Below are 21,997 nucleotides of genomic sequence, written 5' to 3' on the forward strand. Positions count from 1 at the left end.
TGGCCAGTAGGGAAAAACAAAACACTGTGGAGGTAGATGGGGCAAAGGACTATCTGGACAATCTAACATCTTTACTGTGTTGAAGAGCTATTTCTACTGTGAAGGGAGGTATGCATCACCTGTTTCTGTATACACAGCTTCATTTTAGCAGGAAAAAGATTCGATATGATGCAAATACTTGGTGAGATCCAAGAGAAAACTTCACTATTTATACTGTCAGTATGCCCTGGAAGGGCTAAATTCATCCTGGAGAAAGAACTGGCTCCCCCCACACCCCTATGAGACCAGTTAATAGGCCCACTTCATTAGTTCTCCTGTGAATCTGACAGCTTTTTGAAGGCTTTGATTGTTGGATGGTTTATGCCACTTGTGGAGACACCTAATCCAGCCAGGTTTTGTCCTTTCCTTGTAAAGCTGAACAATCATGGCAGTAACAATAAAAGTCAGAAAACAAGTTAAGCACAATTGTATGTAGGGGTGTCCTAAAAATAAACAGTTGTGTTTTTTTAACTGGAGTTGCAAGTAGTAAATACAAATTTAATGATTACCTCGTGGTTTCTGACCTTAATGGCTTTTTATTTGTTTGTGGTTGTGATATATGTACTGTTCTTTATTTTTCAATTTCTTACAAAGCCTGCAGTCATACAAAATATTTTGGTGAAAAGAGTAAGGCTTGGTTTCTTGTAGTTTTCTATGGGTGAAAAGAGGACTTCAGTTTCCTTGGCTAACAGGTGATACTTTGAACTGTTTTCATGTAATTAGTATTGCTGGTTTTGTACTGCTCTCTGAATGTATAGCCTTGTCTCTCTGCTTCTTTAACAAAACTTAATTAGTAGCTAATCCATGCTGAGTAACCTCTTTAGATTGTGGTGTTTGTTTATAGAAGACTTACCAGTTAAGAAGAAAGTGACAGTCTCTTTCGGACAGTATATCCACATGTGGAACTGATTCTTCATGTTTTCAATGCAGCTATTTTGAACTGGAGAGCAGTGGCCTGCGGGATGAGATCAGGTATCACTACAGGTTTAACGGGAAGACAAGAACAGAGGTGTTCCCCTACCGCCTGGCAGATGGACAGTGGCATAGGATTGCTGTGTCACTTAGTGCATCCCATCTTCTGCTCCATGTGGACTGCAACAGGTAAGCAAACATGTTCTGCAATCTGTATTTCTTTGAAAAATAATCTCTAGTTATGGGAATAAAATTGGAAAAGGAGATTTTTCCCTATAAATATCTCATTCAAGAAGCATGCTAAACTGCCATGGGATAAGAAAAGGAAAACAAAGTATTAAAATGGAACAATTCATTGTGATTATGAGCAAATGTGGAAAAGGTTGATTGCTGATGGGGGAGTATTAAATGCATCTGTGTAGTTTAGGCAGTAGCTGAGCAGTTATGCTTGCCAGTGACTGCATTTAAGTGTGATGGATGGGCGTGCAGTCTGTTCTGTTGTGAGCTGCTTCACTCAACATACCTGAGAACCTGAAGAATAGATATATGCATCAGAGACACTTTAATTTTATTTTGTGTAATCAGACAATGTAGTTTTTACTTATTTTTCCATGTGCTGCTCCATTTGGAAACTTCTGAGAAACCTGGAAGCTTCTTTTTGCATGACTGTAACCAGTGTTTATTTTTTTTTTAAGGGTATTCTGTCTTTTCTATTAGAAGTTGTGAAGGCTGTGAGATGGCATATTGCCAGGATTTCAGGGAATGAAAATCAGCAAACCTAGAATCTCTCTTGCCTTGGGACTTGATCTCACAATGTATTGTAGACTTCAGACCTAGCAGCCGATGAGGAAGAAATTCAGAGAGCTTGAAATTGGGGCTTTCATAATAGTCTTTATGAATGAGGAAAACAAACCATTACTTTTGTATTTTATTGCACTTAGATGAATGGAAAAAATATCTTTCACGCTCAGTGAGAGGATCAGCATATGCATTTTGGGATCATGGCACTTAAATGGATTGGGTGATGATAGCAGATATTTTTTTAGAAGTCTTCATTTTATTCAGACAGGCAGAATAAAGCTAGATGAGTGTTATAGGAGTTAAAGGAACATTTGAAAAAGTTTGAATTTTGACCCAAGTAATTGAGATATTGTTTTGAGAGGAATGTTACAACCATTTTCTGCAACTCCATTAACTACTGAAAAATCTAATCTGAAGGAATGTTGCTTATTGGACCTTATTTGGACCTTAGAAGCAATTAAATGCTGAGGGTAATTTTAAGTTAATTGAGGCATGAAATCTACAGTTTGCAAAGATTCTCTTCATTTCAATCATTTGATTTATGTATGTTCCCATTATTTATCTGTTATACTACTTCTTTGTTTTCAACAGAATGCTCTTTTCTTTGTTTATTGACATACTGGGTTTTGGGAGAGGCTCTTTGTTACTTAGTTTGATTTTTTTTTAATGAACAGCAAATATGTTTTGAGAAGATCCTTTTTAGCAGATTGTTTAGCTGGCTGCTATCTTGTACAGCATTTAAAATGAAGACAACACAAAATGACTGTCTGGTGCAGAATTCTTTCCTGGGACAGGAGAACTGCACAGAGTCATGGTTGTGACCTGATTTTCTTTACAGTAACAAGCAGAAATAGATAAATACAATTACGGAATGACCTATGCTGTCATATGAGGTGACAAATATGTCCAGCCATCTCTGTCAGGTAGCCCTAAACAGGGCTGATCCATCTAACCATGTCCCTTAAGGTGGTACACACTAAGGTTGCTTCCAGCATAAATCTGTACCGAGATTTCTGTATTTGGCTGTGTATCATGGTGTTTTATGACAACTCCTGTGAAAGAGTAATGGAAATACTTCTGAAAGCATGACTTGAGGACATATCATTGTAGAAGTTTAAATGAGATGGGAAAAAAAAGGAAGTCTAAGTTCCTGAGTCAGCTATAGCATCACTGTTCAGTTAATTAGAGAATTTTGTGAATGTTGGTGTTACTTTGATTAAATCTTAACCCTTTATATCTTTACACTCAGAGAATTAACCAACATCTTGTTTATCGTGGCATTTTCTTATGACAGTGCAATAAATGTCAAAGCTTTGAAAATGAAGAGCAAGTCAATGAGGGGTACTTCTGAGCACTACTGAAAACCCTAAGCCTTCTTCATGTTAGTGTTAGGGAAGCTGCAGCTGAAAGTGTGAGCAGAGTCCAGTGTGAAGAGCTGTGGACTTTACGTGTAAGTGTCTCTATTTTAGGCTGGTGTGGTGTCTGGCTCTTGGCAGAGTTCAGGATGCCCAATGAGAGGTGATACTTCTGCAGACTTGAATGAACAAGAGGAAACAGGATATGAGTGCAGTGAGTATATCCACCTGTCCCACCTCCTGCAGAGGTTTGGTGTCATCAGAACAAGAAGTTAGCTTCCTAAATTAGGTTGTAAGGGCTTTTAAAAATGATCTTGTTCCAATCCCCTGCCATGGGCAGGGACTCCTTCCATTATCCCAGGTTGCTCCAAGCCCCTTCCAACCTGGCCTTGAACACTTCCAGGAATGGGGCAGCCACAGCTTCTCTGGGCAATCTGTGCCAGGGCCTCACCACCCTCACAGGGAAGAATTTCTTCCTCTTTATCTAAATCTAAACCGACTTCACTTTGATTTGAAGCCATTTTCCCTTGCCCTATCACTTTATTTCCTTGTCCAAAGTCCCTCTCCAGTTCTCTTGTAGCTCCTTTAGGTACTGGAAGGTGCTATAAGGTCATCTGAGCAAGGAGCTTTCCCAAGGCTGAACCTCCCCAAATTTCTAAGCCCATCTTCATGGGACAGAAAAAAGATACCTTGAAGTCTGGACTGGAAACCTGTTTAATGTCACTGGACTCTCCTCACTGACTTGAAGAGCTCTCATGCTAGACAGGAACCTCCAGCCAGGGATGTGTTTCAGAAAACTGACGTGAGAAGCCGTGGGTGCACTTGCTAAAATGCTTTTGACACTCTAGTAAGGTTCTGAAGACTTAGAAAAATGAAAAGACAGCATTAATTTTAAATGTACTCCTGATGCACAAGTAAAACCTGTGCTCAAAGTGACACAGAAATTAGCTTTCCTGCTTTTGGTAGGATCTGTGCCTCCCTGCTCTAGGCAAAAAGGGGTTGTCAGGGATTTTCTGGTTTAGATTCAGCTAGAGCAACCATCCTTAAATAATCAGTAGTACTAATAGATATTTTTATATATGTATGTATGATCAAATTAACTCTGTCATGCTTTTTCCCAGCTTGGGCTTCTGTCCATACCTGTGCTGTTGGGAGATTTGCAACCCCAAGAGGCTGACAAGTCCTACAAGATCTGATGTTTGTCTTTTCTGGGAATTAGTTTCAGCTGTAGAGTCTGTATTGTTTCCCATGGCACCTGGCTGTCCACTGGGATGCTGGTCCCCTATGACAGTAACAGCACAGAAATACGTTGCATGTAATGGTGTTGAGAAGAGTGAGGGAAAAGCATGGGGCCTACAATTTAGGAGGTGGCAGGTACTGTATCAAAATGTATTTATTGAAAATCTGTTTGCAAAATAGAAATTCCAAGTTGTTCTCAGTGTAGCTAATTAATGTGGAGGGGTAAGCCTGAAAGGTGCTTTATTTATTTATTTATTTATTTTTGTTTTATTTATCTTCAGCCATATGGCTACGAAGGTACTCACCTTTTCAGACAGTATCCATCTTCCTTTACGTGAACTCTGTGGGCATAGAAGGGAGAAGAAAGTGCTTTGATGAAAAAATTAATGGTTTTCTAGTGAAAATCTGTGCCAGAGTGCCTTTTGCTGTGAATACAGCCTGTAGATGGATAATCTTAGCTGTTTGATGGAGGGGGTTGGTAAGAGCATAAGAGAATAGATTATAAAACTGGAGCAGGCTTGGAAGTAGTCTCCAACTGAAAAAACATGTTGTCTGCTTCTTTTATGTTAGAACAGCGCATTAGGGAATAAAAAATGCATGAGCAGTGAGAACTTCTTAATTGGAAAAATAAATAAATTAAAGCAACATCCTTGAAATATGGGAATCCAAGATGTCAGAGTTCTTATAAATTAGATATTTTGGCTGCCAACCTGTGGTTTTCAATTGATCTAAACAAAGTTCTGTGACTTTAATTAAAGTGTAATAAATTTAAAGAAGGTTAAGGGATGTATTTAAAAGAGGGATTTGCTGCTTTAGTTACTGTAAACACTTTCTCTTGAGAGGGAAAATGGTGTGGTGACAGTGCTATGCAGCTAGGTAATTTAGTCTCACTATTTGAATATGAGTTTGTGACCCACATTGCTTCTCTGCTCTCCAAGCTGTAGCAAAAGCTGTCAGAGAAATGGTTACTTGGGTAGAGTGGTGTAATTGTGCATCATGAGTGCACCCAACTTCAGAACTGTGGTATTGTGGACTGGAAGTTAATTGTCACCTACTAGTTTTCCCTTTTGTTGGGCAGAAAGGCTGTAAAATGTTGAGCATGAGGGAGATCTCCAGCTGGCATACCACATCAGCTGCCATCAGTCTTTATCATTACAGTTACTGCAGTTAACTGCAAGGAAATGTGGAGGATACAGTCAGCATTATTTTCTTTTTAAAGAAGCTTTTAAATAGCTAGGTTTTTTCACTGAATAGCTAATGCATCAGCAGAATGGTAGTATGGGTGTGTGTGACCAAAGACTGAATGATATGTTTTAATCCAGTCCCTAATTGCAACGAAAATTTATTTTTTTAATCCCAAAAAATAATTTGAACTCCTTTGTGTACTGCATTGAGAGAATTATGAGAATGAATGAATATTTATGAGAATGTTGAAAAAGTACTGGAGGAAAAAAAAAGTAACAATCCATATCTGTCTTAGACCCTTTGGTTACCCCCAGAAGGCAGAAATCACTTGTACAGGTACCTGGGCATTGAGCTTCAGCAGAGAGGCTTCACAAGCTCCTGCTCAGCATGGAATCTGCATCTGCTTTGGGCTCCTTTTGGGAGCTGATTCAGCTGCTGCTGATGTCAGAAGAGGAGCAGATGTCATTGTCCGGGAGTTTGATTAAGGGTCTTCCATAGGAGCTTGGGGCAGAGTTTTAGGGACTCATGGAGCCGGAGTTTGGTACCTGCAAAGCCCAACTACTGCTGAATATAGAATCAACAGTGGTTTTGGACCCTCTCTCCCCAGTCAGAACTGGGGACTTGTGGTGCTTTCTGGTGAATTGTAAATGTTCGTAGACAGGTTGATGGCTTCAACAGGACAGGAATATTGTGTTATGCTTTACCATTACCATCTTTCATTCCTTGTATTTTTATGCTCTGAGTGTATCAGAGAGAGAGGGTGGATAATGGCCGAGGGAATGATCTTAAGGGAATGATCAAGACTGGCAAGCCCTCAGACGGTTTAGTAATTTCCAGAAGTGTGTGACTAGGTGTATTATCAATTTCTCAAATATTTGTATACTGGTCTAATAGACATTTTTAATGTTAAAAGCAATAAGTCTTTAAAATGGTGTGGTTAGTTACAACAGCAATCTCTGAAAATTTAGCTTGCACAGTTTGAAATGTATCTGGATATTTTTCTATTAATTTTTTTCAAGAGAAGTCTCCTGTTACTTGGTTCTATTTTCCTTTATTTGTTGATGTGGGGGTCATATGGACAGAGAGGTGATCACAGTAATTTAAGAGTCAGCCAGATAAAGCAAATATTTTGAGCCTTTTCCTTTCATATTGTAAAAACAATTATCTTGTTCCAGCCAGGCAGATTAACTGAGATCTAAGAAATAAGTGAACTCTTCCATTTGAAGTGGTTAGCTTAACTCTGGAGTTTAGAACTACAAGTTACATAGGATAATATTGGAGCTGAATTGAGAAAATGATAGCATAATTCTAGTTAAATACTTTTGTAAAAACATTAGATCTTTGCCAAAGAGCAGGTGAGACCCCCTCTGAACTATTCAACAGCAGACTTGAGACCTGAGTCTTAATGTAGCAAATAGTACAGAGCCTTTCCAAAAGATCTGAAACCTCCTGAGTGTGGTGGGGCTTGAGAGGGCGATTGAGCAAACAGGGCTGAGACTGCTGAGAGCTGTGAAACCAGCCCAGAGTTTTATGAAGTGGTTTAATATTTGAGGTGTCTTTCTTTGGCAGTTTAGCAGTGTTACCCGGAAGGTAATTATTTTACGAATCCAGTCTTTACAAGATCCTCAGGTTGGCTGCAGGGAGGTAGAGACGACTTGATTTTTTCTTAATACCCCAAAACCTGACAGTTCTCATTATTTCATGATTTGGTGACAGAAAACTGACAGCGCTCTTAAGGGCAGTGGTGCAGGATCAGTCACATTTGTTCCTTGGGTGTGAGGAGCAGGAGGCATTTGGGGTGCTCAGAGGTCGGAGGTGTCAAGGCTTAGAAACACTGAGGGAGGCTCTGGGGCAGTGGCACAGGTCTCACTGCAGCAGTGGTGTGTGAACATGACCAGCCAGGCCTCTGTGGTGTTTGGCTGGCCCTGAAGCACGCAGGGGGGTCAGGGAGGCTCAGTGCTGAGCGTGGGGACAGCAGAGGTCCTGGTTCAGTGCAGTGGGTGTGAGCTGCTTGGCCAATGTGCCAATTGCAAAGGCAGTCCAGTCTCATGCTTCAGAAGGTGAGGTGCTTCTGTGAGTTGAGAAATGCTCCATTTCTGCACAGATAAGTGTTTAGTGAGTTGGTTGGTGTAGCTTTTGGTGGTGTGTTTTTTTTTTTTTTAATGGGAAAAAATTCAGATATTAGCATCCGCTTCCACTTTAAATAATTTAATGATATGAAGAATCCTTGTTGTGGTCTGTCTTACCAATGGAAGGATACATCGAAGAAGCAGTAAGGAGGAAGTTAGTAGTTTGATCCTTGGCACAGGAGTAAGGTAACATGCAATTGCCAGTCCTGTAACTTGTCCTTGTATCTGAGACTAGGCAGTAAATGAAAGAATCAGTGGAAACTGAATTACTTAATTGGGCTGCAGTTTTAGTGGCATCCTCTTCAGCACATCAATAGTGAAAGCAAATAACTACCACTGCGCCAACTAAGGCAACTTGGACTTTTTCAGCCCAAGCTGAATTTTTCTCTGTCACACCAGCTACTTACCTTAAACTTGTCTGAACGATGTGCCATGCAGTATCCCTGGGGAACAACCCTGTGCAGTCTGCAGGGAGAACTCTCATTGACTTGAGCAGAACCATGCTTTCACCTCCCCAGTGTGTCGGATGTTGTGAGAAATGTGCTGTCCCTGCAGAATGCTTTTCTGCCTGTCTGCTGGCAGTTTCCATCTAAATTTAATTTTAGAACCAATATAATGGCTTGTTCTATGTTTACTGTCTGTTTCATGCTTTTCCCCAGTCATGGCCAATTAGTTATTTGTGGAGGGACTGTAATGTTATCTTTCAAACAACCAAGACTAAACTGGACAGTCGGGAAATACCATGGGAAAAGGGACCTGCAGGAAGAACTGAGGAACAGGGAATGAGGCCATGGAATTGGTGTTACAGAGACAGTGGCTAATGGGGAGGAGTGGCAGCTCCAGGGAGAGCTGAATGCCTTTGCACAGTGCTGAGACAGCACCAGGGGCAGGGCCCTGACCTGAGCGTGGCAGCAAAGGCAAAGCCTGCCATCCTCAGCCTGCACTTGCCTTCCATCACTGGAGCAAATTGGTTCTGGAATATGGATGAGGTTATTTTATGATTACATACAAATCCTCCAGTGATGACATGAACCCCTTGATGAGATGATCCTGTGACAAGATACCCTGCAAAGCAATTAACTTCTCAGCAGATGTGGTTTTGGAAGGGGGGAAGAGGCTGTTTAGTAAAAAGGTTTATTGTGGTTGACTGAATTTTAAATTTAGCTTTTTGTAGCAGTGCAGAAAGAGTTGAAATCAAAAGCCTCGCTCTTTTCACAATTGCACCTATCTTATTGTACTAGATAAATCAACTTTGGGGTTGAGAAGGGGCCTGAGACAAAGGGAAAACAAAAGGAAAGACAAAGGCTGGATATATTTTATGAAGAGGAGCTGTTCCAAAGCTGTAAAAGCTTATGATGCTTCAGGTTCTGTAACTGCCAGAGTGAAGATCCATGTGCTGCAGGTCTTGGGCCAGGGACCAGCACATCCCTCTGTGGCAGGTAGATGGAATAGAAGCAGAGTTTCAGAACTGACAGTTCTTATAAACACCTTGTGACAAACCTCAAAAGCAATCTTAGATTAAAAAAAAAATCATGGCAAAATAGAGATGGCATTAGCCATTTAATCATGCTTTTACCTCTTTGTTCAGATAGCATTTTATTTTGGGGTTCATTTTGCTGCAAGACTTTATTTGTGCACATTTTGATGCATATTGTTCCTCTTTTTCTTTCTGATTGTAAGATAGGCTTAATTGGCTACTACTTGTTTCATAGATATTCTAATACAGTTTTTTATCTCAGATGTATCTTGCTTTAAGGGTTTCTTTAATTTGGGAGAGGAGCTTTTCTTCTTTTTGGATATTTAAAGAACCCATTGAATTAATTTCTTCCCTGTATTTCTAGAATCTGCTTTTAATTGCTCAGACTTGGTTTGATGATAGTTTACATCTGGGATGTACTCTGAACATTTGGTTGATCTGAGATGGGCCTTTGGTATAATACTTGGTATGGTAACAAATGAGGGTGCTGTGTTTTTAGTTTTCTTGTTAACAGTTTGATTTATTCTGTGTTCTGGTTTAGAACCTGAGCTTCAAAGCTTGCTGAGGTTAAAGGGTGTCTTTTAGGGACCCTGTGAGTTTTAGTTCTGTCCTAATTTATAAGTGCATTTGTCTCCTTGACTGTAGTGGATACTTGTGTGTATCATAAAAACCCTACTGTTTTGTGGTTTATGCTCTGGTAGCCAGATAGTGATAGTTACTCACAAGTGATAAAGAGATGCTAAAATGCCTTTGGAGAGTCAGATATTTGTTGGAAAAGTGGCATTTGAGCTATGTAGCTCTCAGCTCTGTACGGAGATGTTTCAAGTCCTGTCACATTAATCCACAGAAGTTGGGCACATTGATTTTTGTAAGAAAAGTCTGTATATGTAGATGACATTCACCTCAGCACTTCAGAGGAAGAATTCTTTTGACCTAGACACCACCTTAAGTTTTGCTGAATATAGCAAAAATTATCATGTTCACCAAAACCTGTGACAAGTATTCTTGTGTGCTCCTGCTATCTGTAGATTATGTACAAATTTTAGGGGCAATGCCAGAGCCACGAGCCACATGCTATTGAAGTCAGCTTTACCTAAAAGAAAAAGGTTGCTGTGTGGTTTAGTGCTGTTAGGCAGCTGAGCACCACATAGCTGCTGCCTCTACAGTGGGATGGGGAAGGGATTCGGAAGGATGAAAGTGCAGGGCGGGTAGAGGTGTGTTGAAATAAAGACAGTTTAACAGGTAAAGCAAAGGAAAATGAAGAACTAATTCACATCTTCCATCAGCTGTCAGGTGTTTAGCTGTTTTTCTGGAAGAAGCAGGGGTTTGTCTCACACCATGGTTACTGGGGAAGACGAATGCTGTAATTCCAAACATCCCCATCCCCTTACTGTTTTCCCCCAGTTTGTGTTGCTAAGTGTGATGTGATATGACATGGGGTATCCCTCGGGTCAGCTGGGCTCTGCTGTCCTGGCTATGTCCCCTCCCAGGCTCTTGTGTGCCCCCAGCCCCTCACTGATGGGGCAGTGTGAGGAGCAGAAGAGGCCCTGGCACTGTGCAAGTGCTGCTGACCATCAGCTAAAACACAGGTGTGATACCCACACTCTTTGGTCACAAATCCAGCACGTGGCACCATACCAGCTGCTTTGAAGAAAATGAGCTCTGTCCTAGCCAAAAGCAGCAGTTGCCTAAGCTGAGAAATCTGATAACTATTTGGATATCAAACCAGCTGTCTTGACACTAAAAGCCCTGCTCTGGATCCATCACATGTAAGATACAGTTGACCCCATAGTTTGATATATTTTTTTTTTCTGTATAACTCTTGACAATCCTAAACAAATGGCAAGATTTCTGTTTCTGCTTAGACTCTGACTCAGCCTATTTTCTGGGGTTTTCACACTTTCAGAAGTGCTGTTTATGTTATATGAAGATGGGTAAACATTTCAGCCTTGTAGACAGGCCTTTAGGGCTTAGACACTCTTTACACTGTTGTTGTCAGGAACCATTTTTATCTGTTTTGTCATTTGCAAGTAAAGTTCATAATATTGATCTTGTTTTAAAGGTGTTGGAATCTACCTCAGGTTCTCCAGATGAAAGTTGCCACAGAAGCAACTCTGGCAGATGCAATTCTGCTCTTTGCGGGGCCACTTCTGTGTCATATAATGGGTCCAGTCCTCTACTTTGGGTCAATAATAATGATTTGTTTTAGTTTAGTGCTTAAGAAATTCTGATAAAATGAATGGATAAGTTTGTAGGAAACTGAGGAGTGTAATATGTTTTGTAACGAAAAGTCACGCACAGGCAGATAATATCTCTGTGAATTTACCCTTACACAATTGATGTATGGAGAGTAAACCCCCAAAACCTCACAGTGAAACATGCTCTTGTGACCACCTTCACTTACATTTGTGTAGTTTCCTCCTGTTTGTTAGTTAGTTTGAATTTTTCTTGAATTAAAAAAAGAGATTTTTTAAAAATAGAATTTTATTTAGATGGATTTTTATTTTTAAATTTAGATTTGTATTTGGAATAATTAAAGTGAAAAATACAGTACATTAACTTTGTCTCTGTGATTATACAGGAAAATCAATGAAATCATTTGGGTGACAGACCTTGAAGAGAATGTAAACGGAGCATGCAGTCTTGAGTCTTTTACCTGATAGATGCTATTACTGGACACCTCTTTTTTTTCTCTCAAAGTTGAACAATAACTTGATTAAATGGTTGGCAGTTACTGTTGTATATTCAGCATTTCATAAGCAAAGGCTTCCCTCATACCCCAAGATTTTAATCTAAATTGCTTTCTTCTGTTAAATGATTGTGAACTTCTATACTATGGCACAGGAGATAGCATCAAAAAAGTAATCAAAATTTCCCTCAGGAAGTTTGTTTTTCTGAAACAAAACACTGGAAACTGAATAAGTAATTCAATTGAAGTTGCTCTAGAACTGAATGCATGTCAAGTAATGCATCCTATCTGTAAATACTATCAAGAAAATCCAGTCACATTGGTATTAACCCATTTTCATTGGGAAGCATATAGAAAAAGGGGTTGAAAGAGAAATACGTAAAGATATTTAGTATTTATTTTTAAAATAAATTCTTAATCTCTTTGGAAGTATAGATATAAAGACAAATGCCAATACTGTATCTTAAAGCTAGGAACTGATATAAGCAATCAGTTTCTCTGTGCAGGTGGATTCAGCGAATATGTTGGACAAACTTTTTGAAGCAGCTGGTTATTTTTATACAGTAGGCTGTGTTGGGAGGCCTCATTTGCTATTCCAGAGGTGTACTGTGTTTTTGCAGGCTCAGCTGGAGATGATAGCAAGGGTCAAAGGTGGTCAACACCTCTGCAAATTTGATTAGGGAAAAGATTGATGCAAAACGTGAAAACTTCCTTCTCTGACTTTCTTTACAGAAGTTGGTAGCGCTGTTTCAAAGACTGCCATGAACAGAACTTTTCTATACCCTTCAGTATATTTAAAGGATCTGAAGATTCAGATGGATGTATACAGGGAAATGAATGGTTGCAGGAGAGTGTAATTTTTGAGCATCAGGCTTTGAATTGCAAAGATCTGTTTTGATGATTCACCCTGATGTCAGGAAGGGCTCCTGTGCAGCTGTTGGAGGGGCCTTTAGAGAATGAATAATTTACTGTAAGATGAATCACACCCTAGAAACACTTATGTCTCTTCATTAAATGAGTATTGAGAGCTAGCTCCACTGTAGGTATGAACTTTTGAGACATTTAAAATTGGGTGTGATGAATTCAACACCTGTTCTCTACATGGAAATTTAGAGCTTCCCTCTTAGAAGGGACCCCAAACAAAGGAATCCCTGAGCTTTTATACCCTCACAGTCTAAATCTCTGTTTCAAGCCTGATTAATGCAGTTCAGGGCTGTGCATGTTCACAAATTTCAGAGAATGTTCTGAGTTGAAAGGGACCCACAAGGACCAGAGTCCAGCTCTTAAGTGAATGGCCCATGCGAGGATCAAGCCCTCAACTTTGGTGTTGTTTAGCACCATGCTCTAACCAACTGAGCTAATCTCAGAGTTTTCATATCTAGCCTGCAAGTAGAAGAAGAAATGTTCCTATTTTAGTAACCTACTCATCTTTTAGACATGAAAGAATTTGAAAATATCATGATTTGGTGTGCTGCTTTGTAGTGACTGTTCAGTTGCAGTCTATTTTATGGTTCAGAATTTTAGGCAGTGGCACCCCCTTATCAGTCCATATTGGCTGATGTAGCCTAATGTGAGCAGACATTTAGTTTATTTTCAAAGTTTATTTTCATGTTCTGCTAAATATTTCAGCAGTTTCAAAAATGCATCTGGCATGGCAAATACTGTATGTGTGACATAGAGCTGCATCTCCACAAAAGTGGAAATAAAGTGTTAATTTCTGCTTATAAAAGTTGTGTGTAAGAAATCATCTTCACTGCAAGAGACAATTCCATGTCATGTTTCTTTCAGAGGGAGTGTGACCCAGGATGAGAGGCAATCAAGCCTCAGTCATGCCCAATCTAAAGGCTTAGATCTTGAGCAGAGACACTGTCTTTGTGATGTTGGTTAATCTGTCTATGTTTCAGTCTGCACATGTATAGAATGAGGTATTTTCTTGTTCTACCATTCTATATTAGATATATACTATTATACCATTGTATATTTGCACATTATGAAGATACTAAAAATAATTGATATTGAGTACATGGAAGGGAGCTGTCTCCTTGTCCAAGAGAGCTTGATTTCTAGATAAGTTCTTCCTCTATGCAGAGCAAGATGTGTGTGTGTGTATTAGGATGCAAATATTTTAGATATGTCTCCTTTCAGGAATCTGCTGATTATTTTAGAGATTCTCTATTTTCTGCATATTGTCTTCATTATGGCAGAGACGCTTGTTTGAAATGTGTCCTTGGGAGAGGGGATTCTGATGATTGCTCAAGAATACTTAATGAATCAAAGCCTGCAGACAGGGTAGAGATATGGATACAAAACACAAGAATATAATGGGTATTTGTTGATTAACAGGTGTATTTCTTACTGTATTTTGCTAGATGAATCAGTGGTTACTGAATGTATTCTGAGCATGAGCATTTCAAGACCATTGTTCTATAACCCTGGTTTTATAGTTTGACTTCTTTGAAATATGTTGGTGTAAAGTAGGGGCAAATCAAGCTTTCTCTTGAAAAGTCAATGCAGCAATCATAAATCTGGAAGTCTGAATATGTAGTAGAGCTTCCTTTAACCTAGAGACCCAGGTCTCCTCATGTTGGAGGGGCTATTCAGTCTGCAGCAGTTTTAGTGACCACAGTTCCCGAGTCTTCTTTCTGAGCACGCCTTTTCTTGTGAAGTGTATTGTGCATTTCTCTGTGTTGGTATCAAAACCAAATGTGCTGGAAACTGGTCTCCAAGGAGCTCTAGACCAGCACTTCATAAACTGAAGTGTATAATTTAGCTATTCACATGCCAAATACAGAATATTGGTCACACGGGTATAAAACCATAGAAGGTGGCGCACCTCAGCCCAGAAGGGCAAGTAGGGGAAAGTGAGTGATGTGGAAGCTTAATGTGGCTATTTTGTTTGTTTGGGGTTTCTTTGTTTTGTTTTAATTTTTTTAACTGGCGTGCTTTTCCACTTTTTCATTTCCCAAGAGTATAGAGGGGCTTACAGGAATAGCAGTATGTTGTGTGTATACTTGCCAGGCTTTTTTTTTCTGATGATGTTTAACAGTATACAATAATAAAGTAAATTGACATAGTTTATAAATCAGATGGTGTCAACCAAAACATCTTTTGGCATAAAAGGATAATCAAAGACTGATCTATATCTCATGTCCTCTCTTGACTCCTAAGCCTGTTACTTCATAGGCAGATCTAAGGAAAACAAACCAACCTTATCAACCTCTGTGGAATAATGCACAAACTAACCTTAATGAACCCTTAATTTAAGGTAAATGCCTGCTTCAGAAATACTATGTGAATTAGAGTAGAACAGTAGAGGAATATGGGGAATCTTGAGCTTTTGTGTCAAGGATGGCCCTTTGTGAAGAGACTGGGAAGAAGGTGACTACAGCACTGTCCACATAGGTTGAAAGAGTGTTAAATCATCAGGAAAGACAAGATAAGCCACATTAGCCTGTCTCTGACTTGTCTTCCGAACTTGCTATTGTTGAACTGTCCGGAACTGAAAAGACCAGTTTTGATTTTTTTAATATGCTATTGCAGATAGATATTGTAGAGTTCTTTTATCAACTTTAACTAGGGGAGGTGAATAAAAATCAAATATTCTTCAATAAGTAGTGTTTTTGAACCTGGTCAGCACTGGGATTTTATATAATAGGAGAAATTAATTTCTTTATTGAATATCAATTAGCCTTTTCAGGACATGAGGAATTTTCTAGTGAGGGCATTATTAACCAAAATTATGAATAAAACTACGCTATATATACAAAGTTGAATTCCTAATATGATAGAACAGTTCAGTGCACATGCTCTCAAGGAGTTCATGCTCAAGGATCACGTCAATTCTTTGTTTCTCGTTCAGTATTTTGCTGCAGTTTTGCATTTGTGCAGTTCAATTTTTGCATGAGGTATGACAGACGGCTTCTACTTATGCTTTAAATTATTGATAGAGACAGTGCATGCAAAAATCCTCTAATTCTCAAAACCTGCTTTAAAAGAATATCAGCTTGTTCTGCTGTTTGGATAGGTAAAACAGCTCAGCATGGTAATTTTATAGATAGACCTAATTAAATAGTAGAGATAAAAATTTTCCTAGAGCTTTGAATGCATCATGCACATGAAATGTGATGAGTTAGGGCTGATGATAATTATAATACACTTTAGCAAGGAAATTATGAATATTACAACAAGTCTTCTGACTCGTGTAGTCACATTCTTAAGCTGTAATTTTCATGTAACTATTTTGTTCTTAGTTTTGAGATTTTTCTTGTTGTTTCTTAAAAAAATGTGTTAGACTTTGGTTTTGTTATGTATTGTATCTATATCATCTTGACAAATGTTTACTCCTTTTACTGAGAAGCAAAAGTGGGTGGGATATAGCACTCTGTACTTTGACATAACTTTAGAGATCGTTCTAAAAGTTCTTTAATACTGGGATGTTATTCTTGGCCTCTGCAAATAAATGAATTTTCCAAGAGTGTAATATGGTGGATTTGACACTGGCTGGACACTTAGGTGCCCAACAAAGTCACTCTGTCATTCCATCTCTCCCTTCCTCAACTGGACAAGGGAGAAAATAAGATAATGAAAGGCTTGTGGGTCTAGATATGGACAGGGAGAGATCACTCACCTAGTACAGCTGAGGGCAAAACAGACTACTTGGGGAAATTAGTTTAATTTGTTAAGTTAAATCAGAGTAAGGTAATGAGAAGTAAAACCAAGTACCTTCTGCCCATCCTTTTCTTCTTCCTGTGCTTATTTCACTCCTGATGTTCCTCTGCCTCATCCCCACAGATGGCATAGAGGGGGATGGGGAATGGACCTCCAGGGGAACACCTGCTTACCCATGGAATCTCTGCTCCTGTGCTGGAGCATCTTCTCCCCCTCCTTCTGCACTGACCTGAGTGTCTGCAGAGCTGCTCCTCTCATGTGTTCTCAATCCTCTCCCTACATGGAATTGCTGTTGCTCAGTAACTTTTCCCCCTTCTCAAAGGGTTATTCCAAAGGTGCTGCCACCATCAGTGATGGACTCAGCCTTGGGCAGCACCAGATCCATCCAGAGCCAGCTGGCACTGGCTTTGCTGGACATGGGGGATGTTTCTAGCAGCTTCTCACAGAAGCCACCCTTGTAGTCCCCTGCTGCCTAACCCTTGCAATACAAACCCAATACCCACGGCAACTTGCAGCATGAAAAATCACTGATTATACTTAGTTGTCGGAACCCAGAATGTCCCTTGGAAACTCTTGGATGTTCTGGGCCCAGGTCAAAAGCATTTGAGACCCTGGAATGCAGCCACAGACCCCTGTGGCTTTGAACCTGATCCATGGAACAATTTACCAACCTTGCAGGAAGAACAAGAAATCACAAAAGTTTAGATATTATAGTAGAAGTAGTCACAAAGTGAAAGGAAGGATTTTTGAGTGCTGTACAGGGGGTTTTTAGGCCTTGTACAGAGGGGTCTGAGTTTTGTACATGGGGGTCAGAAGTTCTAAGATGGAGGGACTTGGGCGTGCCCTGTCCTCTTTCCTTCTTCTTCCTAACCTCCATGTTCTTGGTGATGTTGGCATTCACAGATTGGTTTAGAGTAGAAAGTCACTGTTCAATATAGGTGATGGGCATTGGGGAAAAACTATAAACATCTAATATGTAATATATAAAAGAGGGCACCAGCCCCCCGGGCGTTGGAGTGTGCCCTTGCCTGACTGCTGAACGGACCGCAGCAGCTTAGGGAGAAAATCTTTTAGATAACATACAATAAACTACCTCGAGACCGGACGGCTGAAGACTACTGAGTCTTTCTTTGGAAGCTCGGGTTGGAGGAGAGACTTTTCCACGTTTCCGGGCCACCCCAACCAGGGGGTGAGGCCCGACAACACAACAACAGCCCCCACACTTAGTGAGCCTCTGGCAGAAACATGGGGAGTGTAGTTGTGAAGATAAGTTCAGTTGATCAACTTCCGTTTTCTTTGGTGTTTGTTTTTCATATTTGTTTTAAAGCCATAGCTTTAAATAAAGAAACATAATTTGATCACAGATAATTTCACCTCTTTAAGCTAAGGGTCTTGGCAGACTCAGAGTCTCTTCTCTTGCTTGTCACACTGCTGTGATTACATAGCAATGCATACTCCCTGTAAACCAGACAGTAATAGAAATAGATTTCATCATCTCCTCCATAATTCTTTTTAAGCATGCTATTTTGGTTACGAAGAGGGAAGTTCATGGCTCCCTCTGATGTGACATAGCAATATGAGAACCCAGGGTCAGTAACTCTGGCCTTGAATTTTTCATGTCCTGAAACAATTACATCATTGTAGCGGTCTGTGTTCCTGGAAAAGTTGTTATGGAAACCTTGTGACAGCTTTTCTAAAAATAAACAAACAAAACCCCAACCAAAACCTTTTTAGAACTTCAAATACTTTGTTAATTTAAAAATTGTGTTACAGCAATTTTTTAATGAGTTGATTTTAGAAATTTGCTATGCAGATTGCTGCAGTCATGTGCAAGTTTATGCAGTACATAAAGGTTGCTTATGGACATCATATTACTTGCTGTCACTGTTAGATACCAGGCATACATAAAGAGGTCCCATTCTGTGCCGGACCTGTGCTAGTGGCAGACACAAGGTGGATGTGGAGTAGAGGCACCACACATGAGCACCCAGCCTGAGGAAATCCAATAACAAGGGGAGAAAGATCCATGTTCAAGGATGAATGACACAGATGTAGAGGGGAAAAAAAAGGGATTGGATTGGCATAAAGTTCTTTTGTGAAGCCTGTTCAAAATTCTAACCAGTCTGAAAGCCTCAAGGGGTTGTTGGATTTGGTTGGATTGTGTGTGTGATTGCACTTTTTCTCCAGGGTAGATTTTGAAAGACAACCATAGACTAAGATGGTCCTATTTTATTTTTTTGCCCTACTGTGGTGGATTCTGGCGCTGTTATTTCTTTAGTGCTTCATGGGTGCACAAGAAGAGTTTCAATTTTATGGAGTCTTCATATATTTGTGATTTTAATTTTTTTAATTTTAAAGTTGTAATATACTTTCTTCACCACAATTAGTGATAAATACCGTGCTTAACGAATTTTTTAGGTGTTTTATTTTGCTTCTGTTTTCCATCTTTTATTACCTGATTTTGTCAAGGAAGTTTTCAGGGGAAAGAGAAAATTCAAGTAAATGCAATGTCTTCCCTCTACAGGATTTATGAACGTGTCATTGATCCCCCAGAAACAAATTTGACACCTGAAAGCAATTTATGGCTTGGACAGAGAAACAGGAAACATGGTTTCTTTAAGGTAAGCAGATATGAAATGGCACGTGAGGAAGGAAATGAATAATAGTCAACAAGGTACTTCCAATCAATTGTCTTAGACTCATGAGACATGATATACATTAAATTTGGTAGGAACGGTGGACAGTTTGTAAACAGCTTGTTTACAAGGCAAAAGTTTCTGATATTTATTCCAGTTTTGGATAACAAGGCACAGTAGGAGTGTTTATCTGTGAAAGGAGTCCATAGAGCTGCAAGAGGCCAACCTGCTTATCCTCAGTCTGGGCATGGATTTGTTGCCAAGGTGATTTACCACCCACTCGGTTTCCATGTGAAGCTGTCAGTTCCTAAGACAATTTTACAATTTGCCTCTTTTCTGAGAATGTCTTCTCAAACTAGATTTCCAGCAAACTAGGACAATTATGTTGAACTTTTTTCAGCATAGGAGCTAGCAATTTTAATTGTGAAACAGAGTTAAAAGCCAACTTTTGACTTAAATGATAGTCTGAGGGTTGCTCTGAACCTACAGTGTATTTCATCCTCCAGCAGCTAAGCTGTCACTGTGAAGTGAAATTGATAGTATTATTTTATTCTACAGCTGTTGGTTTTTTACCTCAGCAGCTTCCCACTATTCCACAGATGGTAAACATATGTTTATAGCTACATAGGAAAAGGAAGAAGTTATATTAGACTCACCCATCTTAAATTCTTATTTTATGCAGGCAGTCAGAGCCTCAGAACTCTGGGATATTATATGTTTGTAAATTAATATTTCTACGTGTTAACACTTTGGAAACAGCAGGGTAGCTAATGATATGCTAATGAGCTGAACATTTTTATTGATCATAATGAAAGCCGACAAGTGGTTTACTTTGCTTTATGCGTGCTTGAATATTTTACTGACTTTCTTCAGGGCAGAAATATATAATTGGTTGTGTTTTTTTAATCCTGCATGAGATTTTCAGAAGTCTTACTTTTTTATGTTTCTCATTGCAAAATCTTGGGATTTTGCCAGTTTGTAAAGAGTACACATCTCTTTCCATATATTTATATACTCAGCAGGATTTCCCTTTATTTTTCAGAGCAATTTGTTTCACTGTTTTAGCACATTAAAAAATAGATATATTTTCCTTAATGTAAACAGAGATCTGCAGGGAAATAAGAGCATTAAAAAAGAATTAGCATTTTTGTATGTGAGTTGGAGCCATGAAAATGTGTGTAAGGAAAAGCAAGCTTGTTGCATGAATACATTTTTGTACCTTTTGTTATTGATATTGATACTGTTAATTTTCTTACCTCACCACTCTTTCCAGTAAATTGTGCCTACCTATAGCTGTGATCTTCACCTTTTGTGCCTCCAGTTCTCAACTCCATCCTGCCATAGTGGGGAGGGGTAGAGGAAGGGGGATGGAGAGAGAACAGCCTGGGGTTTGGTAGAGTCTCAGTGGGGATACTGATCTGGGGAGTACCATTCCTAAACCAAGACAGCCTTAATTGGCAGCTAATGTGTGGCAGGAAGGGTGGGAATAACAAGAGTCAGAGCAGGGGGATAACTTATTTGCTTTAACCATCTGTGGTATTAGGTGTGGAGCACTGGCTACAGTGTTGCCTGGCTTGTTTGTGGGGATGTGGTGTCTAACCCTGTGTCTATTCCCTAATGTGCCCCTCACAAGGGTCTTCTTCAGTGGGGGGAGAGGGATCAGGATTACTTTGTTGCTGATCTGTGTGATATCTGCTTATGACTTGATAACATCAAGGGCAATGAAGGTTATTTTGGATGTGTGTTCTGTGTTGATCTCCTACCCTTACCTCAGGTTCTTCTGTGGGGAGTCCATTAATAATCATATCTAGTCTGTGGGGTAAAGGAGGGGGGGATGATTTCCACGGCTTTTCACCCCTTTTTCCTCCTTCAGGCCTGTTAAAACAGCTTTTGAGAATTTTAAATTTTGTTTGGATGTTAAGGAAAGCATTTTCTTGTTGCTATGTCTGCTATGTTTCTCAGTATGGTCTACAGTATCATGTTTAGAGTCAGGACAGAGATTTCTAGGGGGGTCATTCAGAGATCTGCCCTGAGAGGGAATAACCATGAGTTTCATGGAACGTGGGAGAAAATGGGCTGGTATTTAGAGAAATTCTCTGCTCCAATGTTTTGGGAGTTCGCCCCTGAACAACTACAGGACTCTGATAAAGTGACAGTACTTGCAAGAAGAATGCTGGTGGGGGCTCCAGAGTGGAGCAACTCAAGCAAAGGCAAGCCTTTCCATGGAATTGTTTTTGCTCAAGGACCTGGGTCCACTTGGTGAGTAATGCAGAGAGACAGGGGAACACAGTGTGTACCACAAGTGGACTTGATTTTTGGGTAAGAACAGTCTCTATTGTTGAACTGTATATATAATATTGGTTGCTGCATGACATTGTCACTGTATGTCATAGCTGTCATGGGCAGTGAGTATGGACTGCTCCACATACACCAAGATGAGCTCCTGGTACAGCAGCCCTCCTGTCCTGGGAGACATCTAGGGTGGGTAGAGCCGACAGTGATGGATTAAATGAACTCAACAGACATCTTGGAGGGATGGCCATTGACTATGGAAATGATACCTGTGATTGTGTGTATTTATATACCCATGTAGTTGGAAGGTGTAGGATCTGGGTGGGACATAAGTGGTATAGAATAAGAGGGTATAGAAAATTAAGGTGGCTGTGGTTTATGAATGGTGCTCCACAGTTCAATACCCCCCACCAAGACTCTCTCAAATCACACCTAGCTCTCTCTCACTCGTCCTTTCCTTTCCCCTTCCCACTGTGGTGGAATGGAGTTCAGAATTAGAGGCACAAAAGGTGAAGATGATGGGTGTAGATAAGAACAATTTACTGGAAAGAGCAATGAGATAAGAAAATAAACAT

The 21,997-nt window shown here is 39.8% G+C and overlaps 1 protein-coding gene across 5 annotated transcripts in view; it reads left to right on the plus strand.

Annotated features, from left to right (window-relative positions):
- Positions 1 to 21,997, plus strand: part of NELL1 (neural EGFL like 1) — a 282,863-nt gene that overhangs the window by 39,476 nt on the left and 221,390 nt on the right. For all 5 annotated transcript variants that reach the window (XM_068194180.1, XM_068194182.1, XM_068194181.1 and 2 more), the window contains exons 4-5: positions 970 to 1,140; positions 19,019 to 19,115. In XM_068194180.1, coding sequence (XP_068050281.1) covers positions 970 to 1,140; positions 19,019 to 19,115 — 268 coding nt within the window. The remainder of the gene's footprint in view (positions 1 to 969; positions 1,141 to 19,018; positions 19,116 to 21,997) is intronic.

The sequence above is a fragment of the Anomalospiza imberbis genome, chromosome 6 (assembly GCF_031753505.1).
Source record: "Anomalospiza imberbis isolate Cuckoo-Finch-1a 21T00152 chromosome 6, ASM3175350v1, whole genome shotgun sequence".
In the NCBI taxonomy this organism is placed as follows: Eukaryota; Metazoa; Chordata; class Aves; order Passeriformes; family Viduidae; genus Anomalospiza; species Anomalospiza imberbis.